Source organism: Dysidea avara, chromosome 1, assembly GCF_963678975.1.
Source record: "Dysidea avara chromosome 1, odDysAvar1.4, whole genome shotgun sequence".
NCBI classification, from domain to species: Eukaryota; Metazoa; Porifera; class Demospongiae; order Dictyoceratida; family Dysideidae; genus Dysidea; species Dysidea avara.
In genome coordinates, this window is record NC_089272.1 from 57675212 (window position 1) to 57687560 (window position 12349).

General features: G+C 39.8%; 1 protein-coding gene across 1 annotated transcript; it reads right to left on the reverse strand.

The window, feature by feature from the left end:
• Nucleotides 1-336: 336 nt before the first annotated feature.
• LOC136237729 (uncharacterized) lies at nucleotides 337-8984 on the reverse strand. The gene is made up of 6 exons (XM_066027946.1): nucleotides 7927-8984; nucleotides 4613-4843; nucleotides 1400-1481; nucleotides 946-1351; nucleotides 827-898; nucleotides 337-464 (listed from the first exon to the last, which is right to left on the reverse strand). Exon 1 carries the CDS (start codon nucleotides 8629-8631, stop codon nucleotides 8239-8241), a length of 393 nt encoding a protein of 130 aa, XP_065884018.1. The 5' UTR covers nucleotides 8632-8984; the 3' UTR covers nucleotides 337-464; nucleotides 827-898; nucleotides 946-1351; nucleotides 1400-1481; nucleotides 4613-4843; nucleotides 7927-8238.
• Nucleotides 8985-12349: the final 3365 nt, after the last annotated feature.

The following is a 12349-nucleotide window of genomic DNA, read 5'->3' on the forward strand; positions in this document are numbered from 1 at the left end:
TTGACTATACTGCTATATCAGAAAATTGAATATTATACTTTGTATTAATTGGATCACATGAGTTAAAATGATGTCACACTATACTGAGTTTTGCCTCTTTCTCCAATTTTCAAATACTTCATTTTAGAATTTTCTATCACGATGCACATTGACTTTAAACTTTGTTAAATACTAACTTGTGTGTATCTGAGCTGCTTTCTGTACGATCTTTTAAATGATCTAGTTTTTTTTATGTCGATGGCTGGATATTTCTGGTTGCTTTTTCTAAAAAAAAAAACTTTTCAACTCCTTAAATTACAGACATATAAATGTCAGCATGTTCACTGTATAACTTGCCTTGGAAACTGAACAATTTCATGTTCTAATATGTGCCAAGGAAGTCCGGGAGATGATGCAGAAGAACGTGAATATATGGAGTGAAGTTACCTGGCTGATAGCCATCCAGTGGCAATACTAAACCTGACCTACAGGAGGGCCAAGAAGATGACTATTGTTGCATGGCTGTAATATAAAGTAGAATTTCAGGGGGGTCTGGAGGTGCAACCCCTGCACCCCCAGAAGCTGCAGGATTTTTGTAATTTAAAGGCTTGAAAACAGCCTAAAATTTATATGCTAAAAACATGTCATTAAATAATGCTAAAAATAACAATGCCAATCTATACTGCAGCTTTCCCCCAAGATTTCTTAAAAGTTATGTTTCAGCAGGAGACGAATTGCCTATGTAACCAATGCGGCATCATATTCCTTTGATAACTTCAAGAATGTATTCAACCATTTTTGCATCCCTATTTAAAGTAATAACTAGATTTAATCTTTGTTCCCTTACCAGTTTATGAATCCTTGTAACATTAGTTGAAGAATGGCTGGTTTTTATTGTTTCATATAAATTTGCAAATCCCTAAAGTATACTATATCAGTAAAAAAGAAGAGAAAACATTTTCTCACTTCCAATAACTTTTTTTAAAAGTTTACGATAAAATGGTGGTTGACAATTTAGCAATCACTTGGAAGCTTATCCACTTATAATTTCTTCTTGCCATTACCAAACAGGGAAGTGAAATTAATCCTCCATCCTATATATCATATCCCACACCACATTTACTGTAATAGCTTTGATATCATTGGTCTTTCTAGCACAGCATGATATTATATCACTATCCTGTGCATTGTATGACAAAGCTCTCATTATCAATTTTTTGTCAACATGTCTGTGATCCTTAGGAGAGATGCAGTTCATCAGGCACCACATTTGTTAGAGAGATGCAAATTAACAGTGCATTCAGCCATCCCTTCCTTTGATCCTCCTGTTCGGGTGTTGGTTCTGTGCTCATTAATGCCTTCATTGTACGTACTGTTCAAGCTACATTCATAACCACATTCACTGTCAAATTCATTTTACCTGTTCTTATCATCAGTGTTGCACCATACAAAGGAATATAGGTGCTATTCACTTGCTTCAGCCCCATCAGTGTTAACAGCATCTAAATATCATGCCAGCTAATTAAATATGTATGTCCATACTACTGCATGTATGGCCTAAATATTTAAAGGGAGAAAATTTTCACTGATTTCAAAGTCTTTAGTAAAAAAATAAATTCTTGAAATATATTAGACCACCATATAGTCTAATACATGTTTTGATCGTTGAAAATCCACTAATAAACTTAATTTTTAGCAACATTGCTTAACTCAAAAATATAGCCCCTCGAAATATTTAGGCTATATGGTATATGATATACCGTAGATCCCCTAAAAATTCGGCAGAAATAAATTAATTCCGTTCGTGTCTGGCCGAACAATTAGGAAAAAAATGTACCAGCCCGTTGTTATTGTCGAATTTTTAGGGATCTATCCCTAATACAGTCTACACGCTTCATGGCTATGTTATTTGCGATCTGCTTACTGGTTACTTCTGGATTTATTTCTACAGGGACCAACAGGAACGCCTTGTGGTGGAACTGACGATACTGGCCGCAACACTCACTTCGCTGCAGCACTATATACCGTAGGCGGGGAAAGTTACATGTGGGAAAAGTTTCGCGAATTTCGCGATTGCAGTAGCTATCGCGAAACTTTTACGCCGGTTAGTTTCTACATGCTTGTATTTGTACAATAATTAGTATGCTAAATCAGCATCGCGAAACTTTTACGCCGGTATACAAAGTAGAGTGCAATTCGCGAAACTTTTCCCACGCGTAACTTTCCCCGCCTACGGTATACCGTGATTGCCTACATTATCCAGGAGAGATCAATGTCATTACTGCATCGCTTTTGTATACAGTCACTCGACACTAGAAACCACAATCAATACTATTAAACTAACTATCTCGTAATAATTAATTAAATCTCGCTAGCTCCCAGTTGCTGCATGAAGTGTTCCATGACTAAATAGAGCGTTATATCTGAGGATGTATCATGTTTGTGGGCTCCAGGAAAGATGTTATTCTGTGAACAGAAACGAAGATCGTTTTGTGGTAGCCGTGATGTCACACGATGATATCGTTGGGCACGTTCGTTCCGTGAACAATTTCACACTTTGTGCTCAGGCAGTTCATCCAGCATCGAGGTAGCATAATATGTGAGGTCACTGGGAATCCTCAGCACTAAAGAAACCTTCGTCAATTAGTACTCCAAGTGCCGAAAAATTAGCGCGCTTGTAATAGAAACTTTCTTTCCGCTTGCCGAAATTTAGAGCACATTGCGTTCAAAGCACGGGAAGTGCCGAATATTTAGAGATGCCGAAATTTTAGGGAATCTACGGTATGCAGAATGCACATTGTAAATTCAAATGGTTACAAATGACCCAAATTTTTGGGTTGTTTTAGCTACCTGCAATTCAAATGACCGATTTTTTGGTAGTAATGACCCAAGGATGTGCTTGTTTATATTAACTTTGTAAGATCTAGTCATATTACCCAGATGTCCCATAGTCTCTTCAACCACCAGCTAAGTGTTTGAAATAACCTTACCATCATGGTCATTTTAACCATCTGTTGTAAAATTAACTCTCGTCACAAAATTATTTGTTTGTTTACATTAATTAATGAGTCAGTCATCATTAAGTTGTCCATGGGTCAATTCACCTGGAGTTTTTCTTCATTTGCCGATGGAGTTGTGATGATACGTAACTGGGATATCCATACATTTGTAACTTCACAATAAATTCAAATGGGTCCTGGGTAAATTTAAACTACAGGTGAAAGTGACCATCTAAAGGTGGTTGTAACCAGGGTAGGCATTTGAATTAAATCAGTCAAAATAACTAGGGAAGGTCAGTATAACTGTTCACTTAGGATGTCGAATTAACGTATTTCAGTAATTTCAGTTTGTATTGTCAAGTCTACTACGGTAAAGTTTAGATGACCAGCATGGTTAAAGGTCATTATAACATTTGTGGTTAATACTGCTACATCTCACAATCAAAAGTGAACATGGAGAACATAGTGAACTACAATGTATGCTGTAATACCATCATTTGTTTCTTGTTTCACTACTTTTTATTGCATAGATCCCTACTTCAATCTTAAATTAACAATTTTAAAATACTATATGTAATAGATATACAGTACCACGGTTGTGAGATATTTTGCTGATATATACACATGAAGCATGAGGGCCGCAGGCCTGAGGGCTAAGGATGTATATTTCAGCAAACCCCCAACACAGTCATAGTATAAGTGATACGTATATACCACTCTACACACACTTACCTGATAGGTGAAAGAACTACAGACTCACCCTGTTTCTTGTATACATCAGTATCTCATGGTTTTAATAGTGTGGGCTAATAGCCTTCAGAACGTTATTCATCCATCATTATGCTTTAAACACAATGCCAGAAAAAGTGTAATAGTGAGTTAACAGGGCCACAGTTTATGATACGCATGCAATGTACGTATCATACTTGCCATGTAATGAATATTTATCTTGTAGTCACTGCATAAGAAAAAACTCCAGTTACATGTGCAATGCCATCTATTACCAATGTAGGGGTATCAATCACTGTTGATTTCATTGAATTATCAACATTCTATTAACCATGAACTGGGGCCACTATTAATTTCATTCTATTAACCATGATCTGGGGCATAGTTTAAATACACCCATGCTATTAAGCAAGAAGGTTGTTCAAGCTTAGAAATGGTGACAATAAAGTTACGTCTTACCGCAACATAATCAAATGCACTTAACTCATACTCATGTTTGCACCATAGCACAGAAACGAAACAAAAATATTTTACTCTCATAATCCGAGTCTTCCTTCACTGTTTACTGAAGCAATTAAAGCATACGTAAAATTATCTATGTAGCACGTATTTGTATTTCAATGGTATTTACCAAAAAAACAGAATTATGCAAACAAGTCAGGTTTTCACTCAGCGGGTCACATACGTAATTTTCACAGATCAACAAATTGCAGGATTTTCGCAGTTATATTTTGAAGGATCATTCATTTTTACGGAGGTTACCTAAGAAAGTATTGAGCTAACATTAATTTTCAAGGATGAAACTTTTGTGGAAAGCCAAGCAACCGCAAAAATTACGTCCCTTGAAAAAATTTGTACATTTACAGTAGAGGCTGTATACAGTACATACACTATCTTTTTCTTACATATACATCTTTCTAGTCCATCAATATATTAATGTTTTGTGTGTAGTTCCTCAGCAGGACTCATTTCTCCTGTAGTAGTCTGATAAACCAGTGGACTGGATTAGGTTGGTACTTTCCTGGGTACAGCTCCTTGGCCAGTGTGAAGGGATTGTGAGGGAAGAAGGTGATATCAAATATGTCAGTAGCACCGGAGAGATTGTACTGCTGTCATAAAAACCAGTCCCTGGAGTCCTGTATGGAACAACCATAGTATGTAAAGTCTATATGAACATTTACACATATAGCTATGGACAACTGTACAGTAGGTATGATCATTTGGACTGTGACTCTAGAAATTCAAGTGACTTCCAATTTGATCTATGTAGTAATATGTATTAAAACGTGTCAATCAGTACATCACGTGCACAATCTAAAAATAGCCTAGTGTTACAAATATGGTGTGTGCATGTGCAAGTTCTGTCTAAGTCTATCACTACATCTCCCCTCCTTTAAGGTTCAAAACCGTAGTCGGTCGGGTGGACGTGTAACCGTTCCAGTCATTGATCTGGTAACAGGTCTTGAAGAGTTTCCACTAGGTTGTTGTGTGTCCGGGTTTACTGTGACCACAGATCAGGCTGTACAGTGTTAGTACTACTACTGTTTGGAACCACACGGAGATGGCAGCGGTTACGTCTGATTGGCCCCTGAGGTGTGTTTACAATATAAGAGCGAGGGGCGTCGGCTTGATATCTGACTTGGCCTGATGTTGTTGACTGGCCAGTTGTTATCCACACTTCCTCCTCATCAGGGATAGGAGAAAGAGAGTGAGCTCGATGACGTTGATCATAAGCCATCTTTTGTTTGAGTTTAAATTCGGCATTTAGCTCTTTAAATGTTTCAAGGTATTCCCAGTGTGGTATGTATTGGTCTTGTACCTGAGGTGAAGTAGTGCGCAGGGATCGTCCCATCAGTAGTTGTGCTGGGGACAAGTTGCACCAGGGCAGGGGGGTAGTGCGGTAAGTTAGCAAAGCAGTGTATGGATCATCAGAGCTTTTAAGCAGCCTTTTTACAGTTTGAACAGCATGTTCAGCTTGTCCATTGCTTTGCGGGTAATAAGGGCTGCTGGTAATGTGGTGAAATTTATATGATGAAGCAAACTCAGCAAACTCGTGAGAAGGGTACTGTGGACCATTGTCACTGATGATCTTTTCTGGAATGCCATGTCGTGAAAACATGGACTTGAGTCCCTCAATAATGCTTCGTGCAGTTGTGGTTTTAAGTTTGATAGCCTCGATGTACCTGGAAAAGTAGTCAACAGCAACCAAATAGTTGGCTCCATTCAGGAAAAATAGATCTGTTCCGATCTTCTGCCAGGGGTAGTCGGGGAGATATGATGGCAAAAGAGGTTCTCTCCTTGGTGTCGAAACTCTCACACATGTTGGACACCTTTCTACCATGTCTTTGATGTGCTTTGTAATACCAGGCCACCATACTGATATGTTAGCTCTAAGGCGGCACTTCTGTATGCCCTGGTGACCTTCATGGAGCTTGGATAGAACCTCTCTTTGCAGCAACTTAGGGATCACTATTCTTGGCCCGTACAGCAATAGGTTATTGTGCAGTGTAAGATGGCCCCTGGCCTGCCAGTAGGGTTTGAGTTCGAGTGGTATGTCCCATTTGGATGGCCAGCCATGCTTGCAATAGTCAATCAGACTAGAGCAAACTGGATCACTGGCTTGGGCTTCACAAAATTCATTAAGCCGGTGGCTGCTGGCTGGTAGCATAGTAACACAGGTCTCTAATAAGTATTCAGCTTCTTCCTGTAGGGGACAAACAGCCGCTGAGGCTGTGGAACCCAGTGGAGAGCGAGACAGTGCATCTGCAGTGACCAACTGCTTGCCTGGTGTATGTGAGATACTGTATTCAAAACGTCTCAGTCTCAATCTAAATCTCACTATTCTTGGTGGAAGGCTATGCAAGCTTTTGTTTCCTAACAGAGGTAACAGTGGCTTGTGGTCTGTTTCAATCTGAAACTTCCTGCCCAGAATGTAGCTGGAGAATTTTTCACAAGCCCAGGTGATGGCAAGGGCTTCCTTTTCTATTTGTGCATAACGACGTTCTGTGTCTGTCATGGCACGGGACGCGTAGACTACTGGGAGCCACCCCTGGTCACTGTGCTGCAGCAACACTGCCCCCAAGCCATAAGAGGAGGCGTCAGCAGAGACTTTTAAGTCTGCATTTACATTGTAGAGGGCAAGAACTGTAGGCTTTGTTAACTCCTCTTTGATTTGGTTATAGGCAGATGCTTGTGCATTGTCCCAGGTCCATGCATTGTTCTTGCTAAGCAACTCACGAAGTGGTTGGCTAAGGCTTGCAAGACAGCTAGAAAATTTGCCCAAGTGATTAGCCATTCCCATAAATCGTTTTAATTCTGAGACATTTGTTGGGGCAAGCATCTTGGCAATAGCAGCAGTTTTCTCGGGGTCTGGCATGATCCCTTGATGAGTGATTAGGTGACCCAAAAACCTGAGTTCTGTCTTAGCAAACCTACATTTGTCTGCGTTAAGTGTAACACCCGCAGATTGAAGTTGCTGAAGGACACACTCTAATCGAGTATCATGTTCATCTTTGTTGGCACCGAAAACAATTACGTCATCCATGTGACAAAGTACGCCTTCTATTCCCACTAAGGTTTTGTCCATCTGGTGCTGGAAATGTTCCGGGGCACTACAGATCCCAAATGGCAGCTTGTTAAAGCAGTACCGTCCGTACGGGGTTAAAAAGGTTGTCAGCAACCTTGATGACTGTGCTAAGGGGACCTGCCAAAAGCCACTATTGGCATCAATTGTGCTAAAAATTTTGGCGCCAGCCAACTGTGCCAGTGTGTCATCTACAGACGGTAGAGGGTGGACCTTACGCTGTACATTTTCATTAAGCGGCTTGAGGTCTACACAGATTCGAATAGCACCTGTTTTCTTGGGCACAACAACCATCCCTGCGCACCAAGGTGATGGTTCTTCTACTTTAGAGATGACATTCAGTGACTCCATTCTATCCAGCTCATCTTTCACCTTGGAGCGAAGTGGCATGGGGACATGACGTGGTGTGAATATAGCATAGGGTTTGGCTCCCTCTTGCAGTGCAATTGTGTATGCATCCCCAAAGCTCCCTAGCCCCTGAAAAATGGATTGAAATTTCTGTACTACTTTATACTGGGTGTTGTCACTTAGGGAATCTACTTTAACCACAGGGTTCAAGGCCTCAATTGCAGGTAAGCCTAGCAGGTTTTTTTTTCAGGTTTTCTATCACATACACTGATTGTATGGTTTGCTTACCCTGGTGGTCAAGTTTTCCCTCGAATTGTCCTTTCACTGTCAGGGTGGCCTGTGATGGTCTGTAGAGGGTCTTCTGTGGCTTTTCTAGCTTAACACGTAGCTTTTGGTAGGTTTCAACTGTGATGGCAGAGACTTCTGCCCCAGTATCCAGCTTAAATAGTACATCCACATTGTTCAGTGTCACTGTGGCTGTCCACGTAGTGGCTCGTGTGTCCTCAATGGCATCCAAAAAGGCAGAGTCTAGGCTAAGACCCTGTGTGGTTGAGATTGTGTCCGTATTCTTACCGCCACAGGCACAGCAATGATCTGTAGCTACCTCGTCAATTTTTGTAAGACAGCAGGCTCCATATTGCCCTTTTTCTGGCAGCGATGGCAGACAGCATCCTTAGCAGGACATTTCTCCCTTGAGTGTTGTCCCTTTCCACAACGTAAACAAGATTTGCTGTCCGACCGTCTCTGTTTGAAATACTTTGGATTCTGCTGTTGCGGTCGTCTTGTGTCATAGCTAGGTGTTCTACAGTAGCCTCGTTGCAGTTCATCCAGGTCACCCGACGTTGCTCCTTTGAGCATTTGCTGCTGCTCCTGTACTGCCTCGCGCTGACGGACAAGCTTCTTCGCCTTCTCTAGGGTCAGCTTGGGATCTAACTGGAGTCGCTGCGACAATGAAGCATCTTGTATGCCAACAACGAGTCTATCACGGATCATTTCGGATGTGAGAGTACCGTAGTTGCAGTGTTCAACTAAGTTGTATAGCTCCACGATATACTGCTCTGCTGATTCGCCAGGTAGTTGGCATCGGCGGTTAAACCGTGCTCTCTCGAAGATAACGTTTCTCCGAACCTGAAAGAACCCATCGAACTTCGCCAGAACTGCTGCGTAGTCTTTCCGGTCATCTTCACTAATGCTCGTAGAATTTAAGACGGACTCCGCCTCCTCTCCTAAACAGTAAAGAAGTGTGTTCACTTGCTTGGGTGCAGAAGCGTCTTGAAGGCCAGCAGCAGAACGAAATTGTTCAAATCTCCGTTTCCATCTTGGCCAATCACCGCTGCCACCATGTAGTAATATGTATTAAAACGTGTCAATCAGTACATCACGTGCACAATCTAAAAATAGCCTAGTGTTACAAATAATTATGGTGTGTGCATGTGCAAGTTCTGTCTAAGTCTATCACTACAATCTACATGTGAATCATAAGTACCAGTCAGTTTGTCCTCGTGTACTCCTATCAATGTGAGATATTAGAATCATTATAACACAAGCAGAAGGAAACATTGGGAATTTTAAGTTGGATTAGGGATTAAAGGAAAAAGTATTGAAACAAGGAAATAGCTAGCTAAAAAGTGGTGAAGTATGGAAGGTAGCCTATACCGTATGGAGGGAAACTTTGGAGGAGGAAAAATTTGGCGAATCAAGCAAAATATCACTGTTGGTGAAATAAAATTTGGCAAATTGTTAGCAAAGCGCACACCCTATTTAATTAATTAGATTACTAATCGCTGTGCCTGATGGAGTGCCATGCTTCTTTGGTGCCTGGAGTCAGCAAACAACTAAAATACTACATAGACAGTAGATCTACACCCCCTGGAATAGTGAATATTGCACTTGATAGGGTAGCACTCGCTATACTTGTCACGCTCGTTTCGAGGTGAGGTCATTGATACAGCTAGCTGCCTAGTGAAGTAGTGGATGACTGGCCCATGCAGTAGCCCTTGGTTGAGTAGAAAATTGTTTAGTTCGAGGCTCAGTTTGCTGTTTTCTTCACTAGTAAAATATTTGGATGGAGAAAATTTGGCGAATTCATGGTCATTTGCCAAATTCACCAAATTTTAATGGCGCCAAAGTCTCCCTCCATATGGTACCTGCAGATATGCTAGTGGACTTCTGCAGGTATAGGCAACCTTCTTTGTTTCACCATTATTTTTAGCTATTCCCTTATTTCAGTACTATGTTTCTTTGATTCCTAAAATATACTGGTTTGTTTACCTTTTTATAACACACTTATGACAAATGAACCAACACATACTACATAATAAAGAATGTGCCATATTGAGTCAAAACACACACCCCAACAATCAATTATGTAACAGAAGAGGAGGTGGTCATTACGCTTTGTTTTCAGCTACGTTCCGCCTGTTACACACCATCACAAACAAAGAACAGTACAAGAGGTATGAGGCAGTCAGTATAACAGTCAGTCAGTCAGTATAACATAACATTCTATTTAATAGAAATATTTTTAAAATCCATAGAAACATTTTGTAACAGTTGAGGTTGGTCTGAAGACATTTTTGGGCTTGGCTGCACCTAGTCAATGCTGCCAAACTGTCATGAAGGGAAATTGAGGCTGGTTTTAGGGTGATTATTTTGCCTGGAAAAATCCAGCTCTTCATGATCTCTGATATACAGTACTACGTATCATACTGTATGATTACATCACTAGAACATTCCACTACACTACACATGGAACATTCCAAAACAACATGTGTTACCATGTTTTTCAGGTTTCTTACGAAGATCAAAACATAAACGCGATCCCGGCAGGTGAGCACGTGAATAATCGCACGCTAGAGAAGGTGGAGAATGTCTTAAAGTCTATTCCTGGTGGAGAAGAAGTTATTGAGAAGTTTTGTATGGTGTTCTTGAACCTGAAAAACACGGTAGCTATTCCGGCAAAATTCAAATAATTGCACGTGAATGATATTATATGCACGTGATATTTTTCAAATTTATACTTTCGCAAGAAACCTGAAAAACACAGTAGCTATGTGTACTCTTAACTATTTACTTTCTAAATACAACATTGTGACAGGAGCCATCATTAATATTATTCATATACTACGTACACTAGTAAAGTACCAGACCAACAAGACTCCTTCTATAGTACCTTGTACTGTGTATGGTATCAGGTGTCTATTAATATGGGTCAGTTATGTAGGAAAGAATCTACGTATATACGTGGTGAAAATAGGGCATGTGAGCAAATAATTTTTGCCTACATTTTGAAATTTTCCTCACTCATAACTTTTTGTACCATTACACTATTGCAATGCAATTTTCAGCTCTCAGTAAGCATTTAATTTGCTTTAATTTATGATGCAAGTTACAGAATGCAAATATTCTGTTCCAGTACTGAGATATGACCTGTAAAGTGATGGAGTGTAGTGTGTGCCCACATGCCCTTTTTTTGCAGGCCCAGTCACATATGTATCTAGCTGGACATCACACTGTAAGAATAACATACAACTCATTGAAGCTGTACAGAGGAGAGCGGCTGTATTTGCTGTTAACTGTTATTCAAAATACCAATTCATCTACATGATAACTCAAGTATTAGGGTAAATTTTTAGTGTGCTTGAGGCAAGCTAGGGTTGGATTAAACATCCGGAAAACCCTCAAACTCACCAAAAACTTACAAACAGTGAAGGAAATCAATATGCTTAACAGGCAAACTTAAGTTTAGCATTAGGGTGATGTGAAAAGCCAGTGTGGTACTGGCTGTGCTACCACAGCTACCCAGTTTCCCTACTTTTCTACGGTATCTTATAATGATACAATAAGTTAACAGTGTCCCTGGAAGTTTCGCATTTTGACTTTGCCAACCTTAAAAGTTTCTATTTTAACATATGGAACTGGACGAATAGTACCAATTCTCATTGGGAAATACAATAGGGCCAATACTAGTATTATCACTAGTACCAATCACCAAAAGGGTAACACAAACTCATACACACCCGTACATGTACACACCATTAACACATTAACTATAGAGAACAATTATTATGTATCTGTACAATACATACAGCTATAACAACAGTTACTGATAGTCTTGTAACAAAATATTATCAGTACTACATGATGGTTTATATTACACACTGAGTGCATCATATTATGTAAAAGCATCTACAAAAACCTGACATAACGCATGAAACATTATGAGTAAAATATCTGCACATTATTTCAACAAAATTCCTTGAACTCTTTGCTTTCCGTAAAGAAAGGGTCCAGTGATAAAAACTTGGATATCATCATATCCTACTAAAGAAGAGTTGGATATCTTTGTTTTATTGCAGCAATTTGAACAATTTTTCCCATCATCTCAAGAAAGGTGATAACAAGGAAACACTCACCCAACAATGGATTCTCTTACTCATGACAAATGCAATGAGCATTCATATACTTGCTGTACAAATTGATTCTATTCTGGTTTATTATGGATCATGTGACTGTTCTATTAGAGCTATTACTGACTGTTCTATAAGAGTACATGTATCTCAGTCTTTTGTACTAAGCATTAACAAGTCTCCTCAGCCCACAACTGCCTATGAGTTGACTGCAATTCCCAAGTGCTTTTATTTATTATACATTTATAGTAAGATATCCACAGGAGATAAATAAATTACTAAAGTGTGGGTTTATTACACAG

Coding starts and splice junctions, on each gene's coding strand:
- LOC136237729 (XM_066027946.1), bottom strand. CDS start 8,631: ATGATCCGTGATAGACTCGTTGTTGGCATACAAGATGCTTCATTGTCG.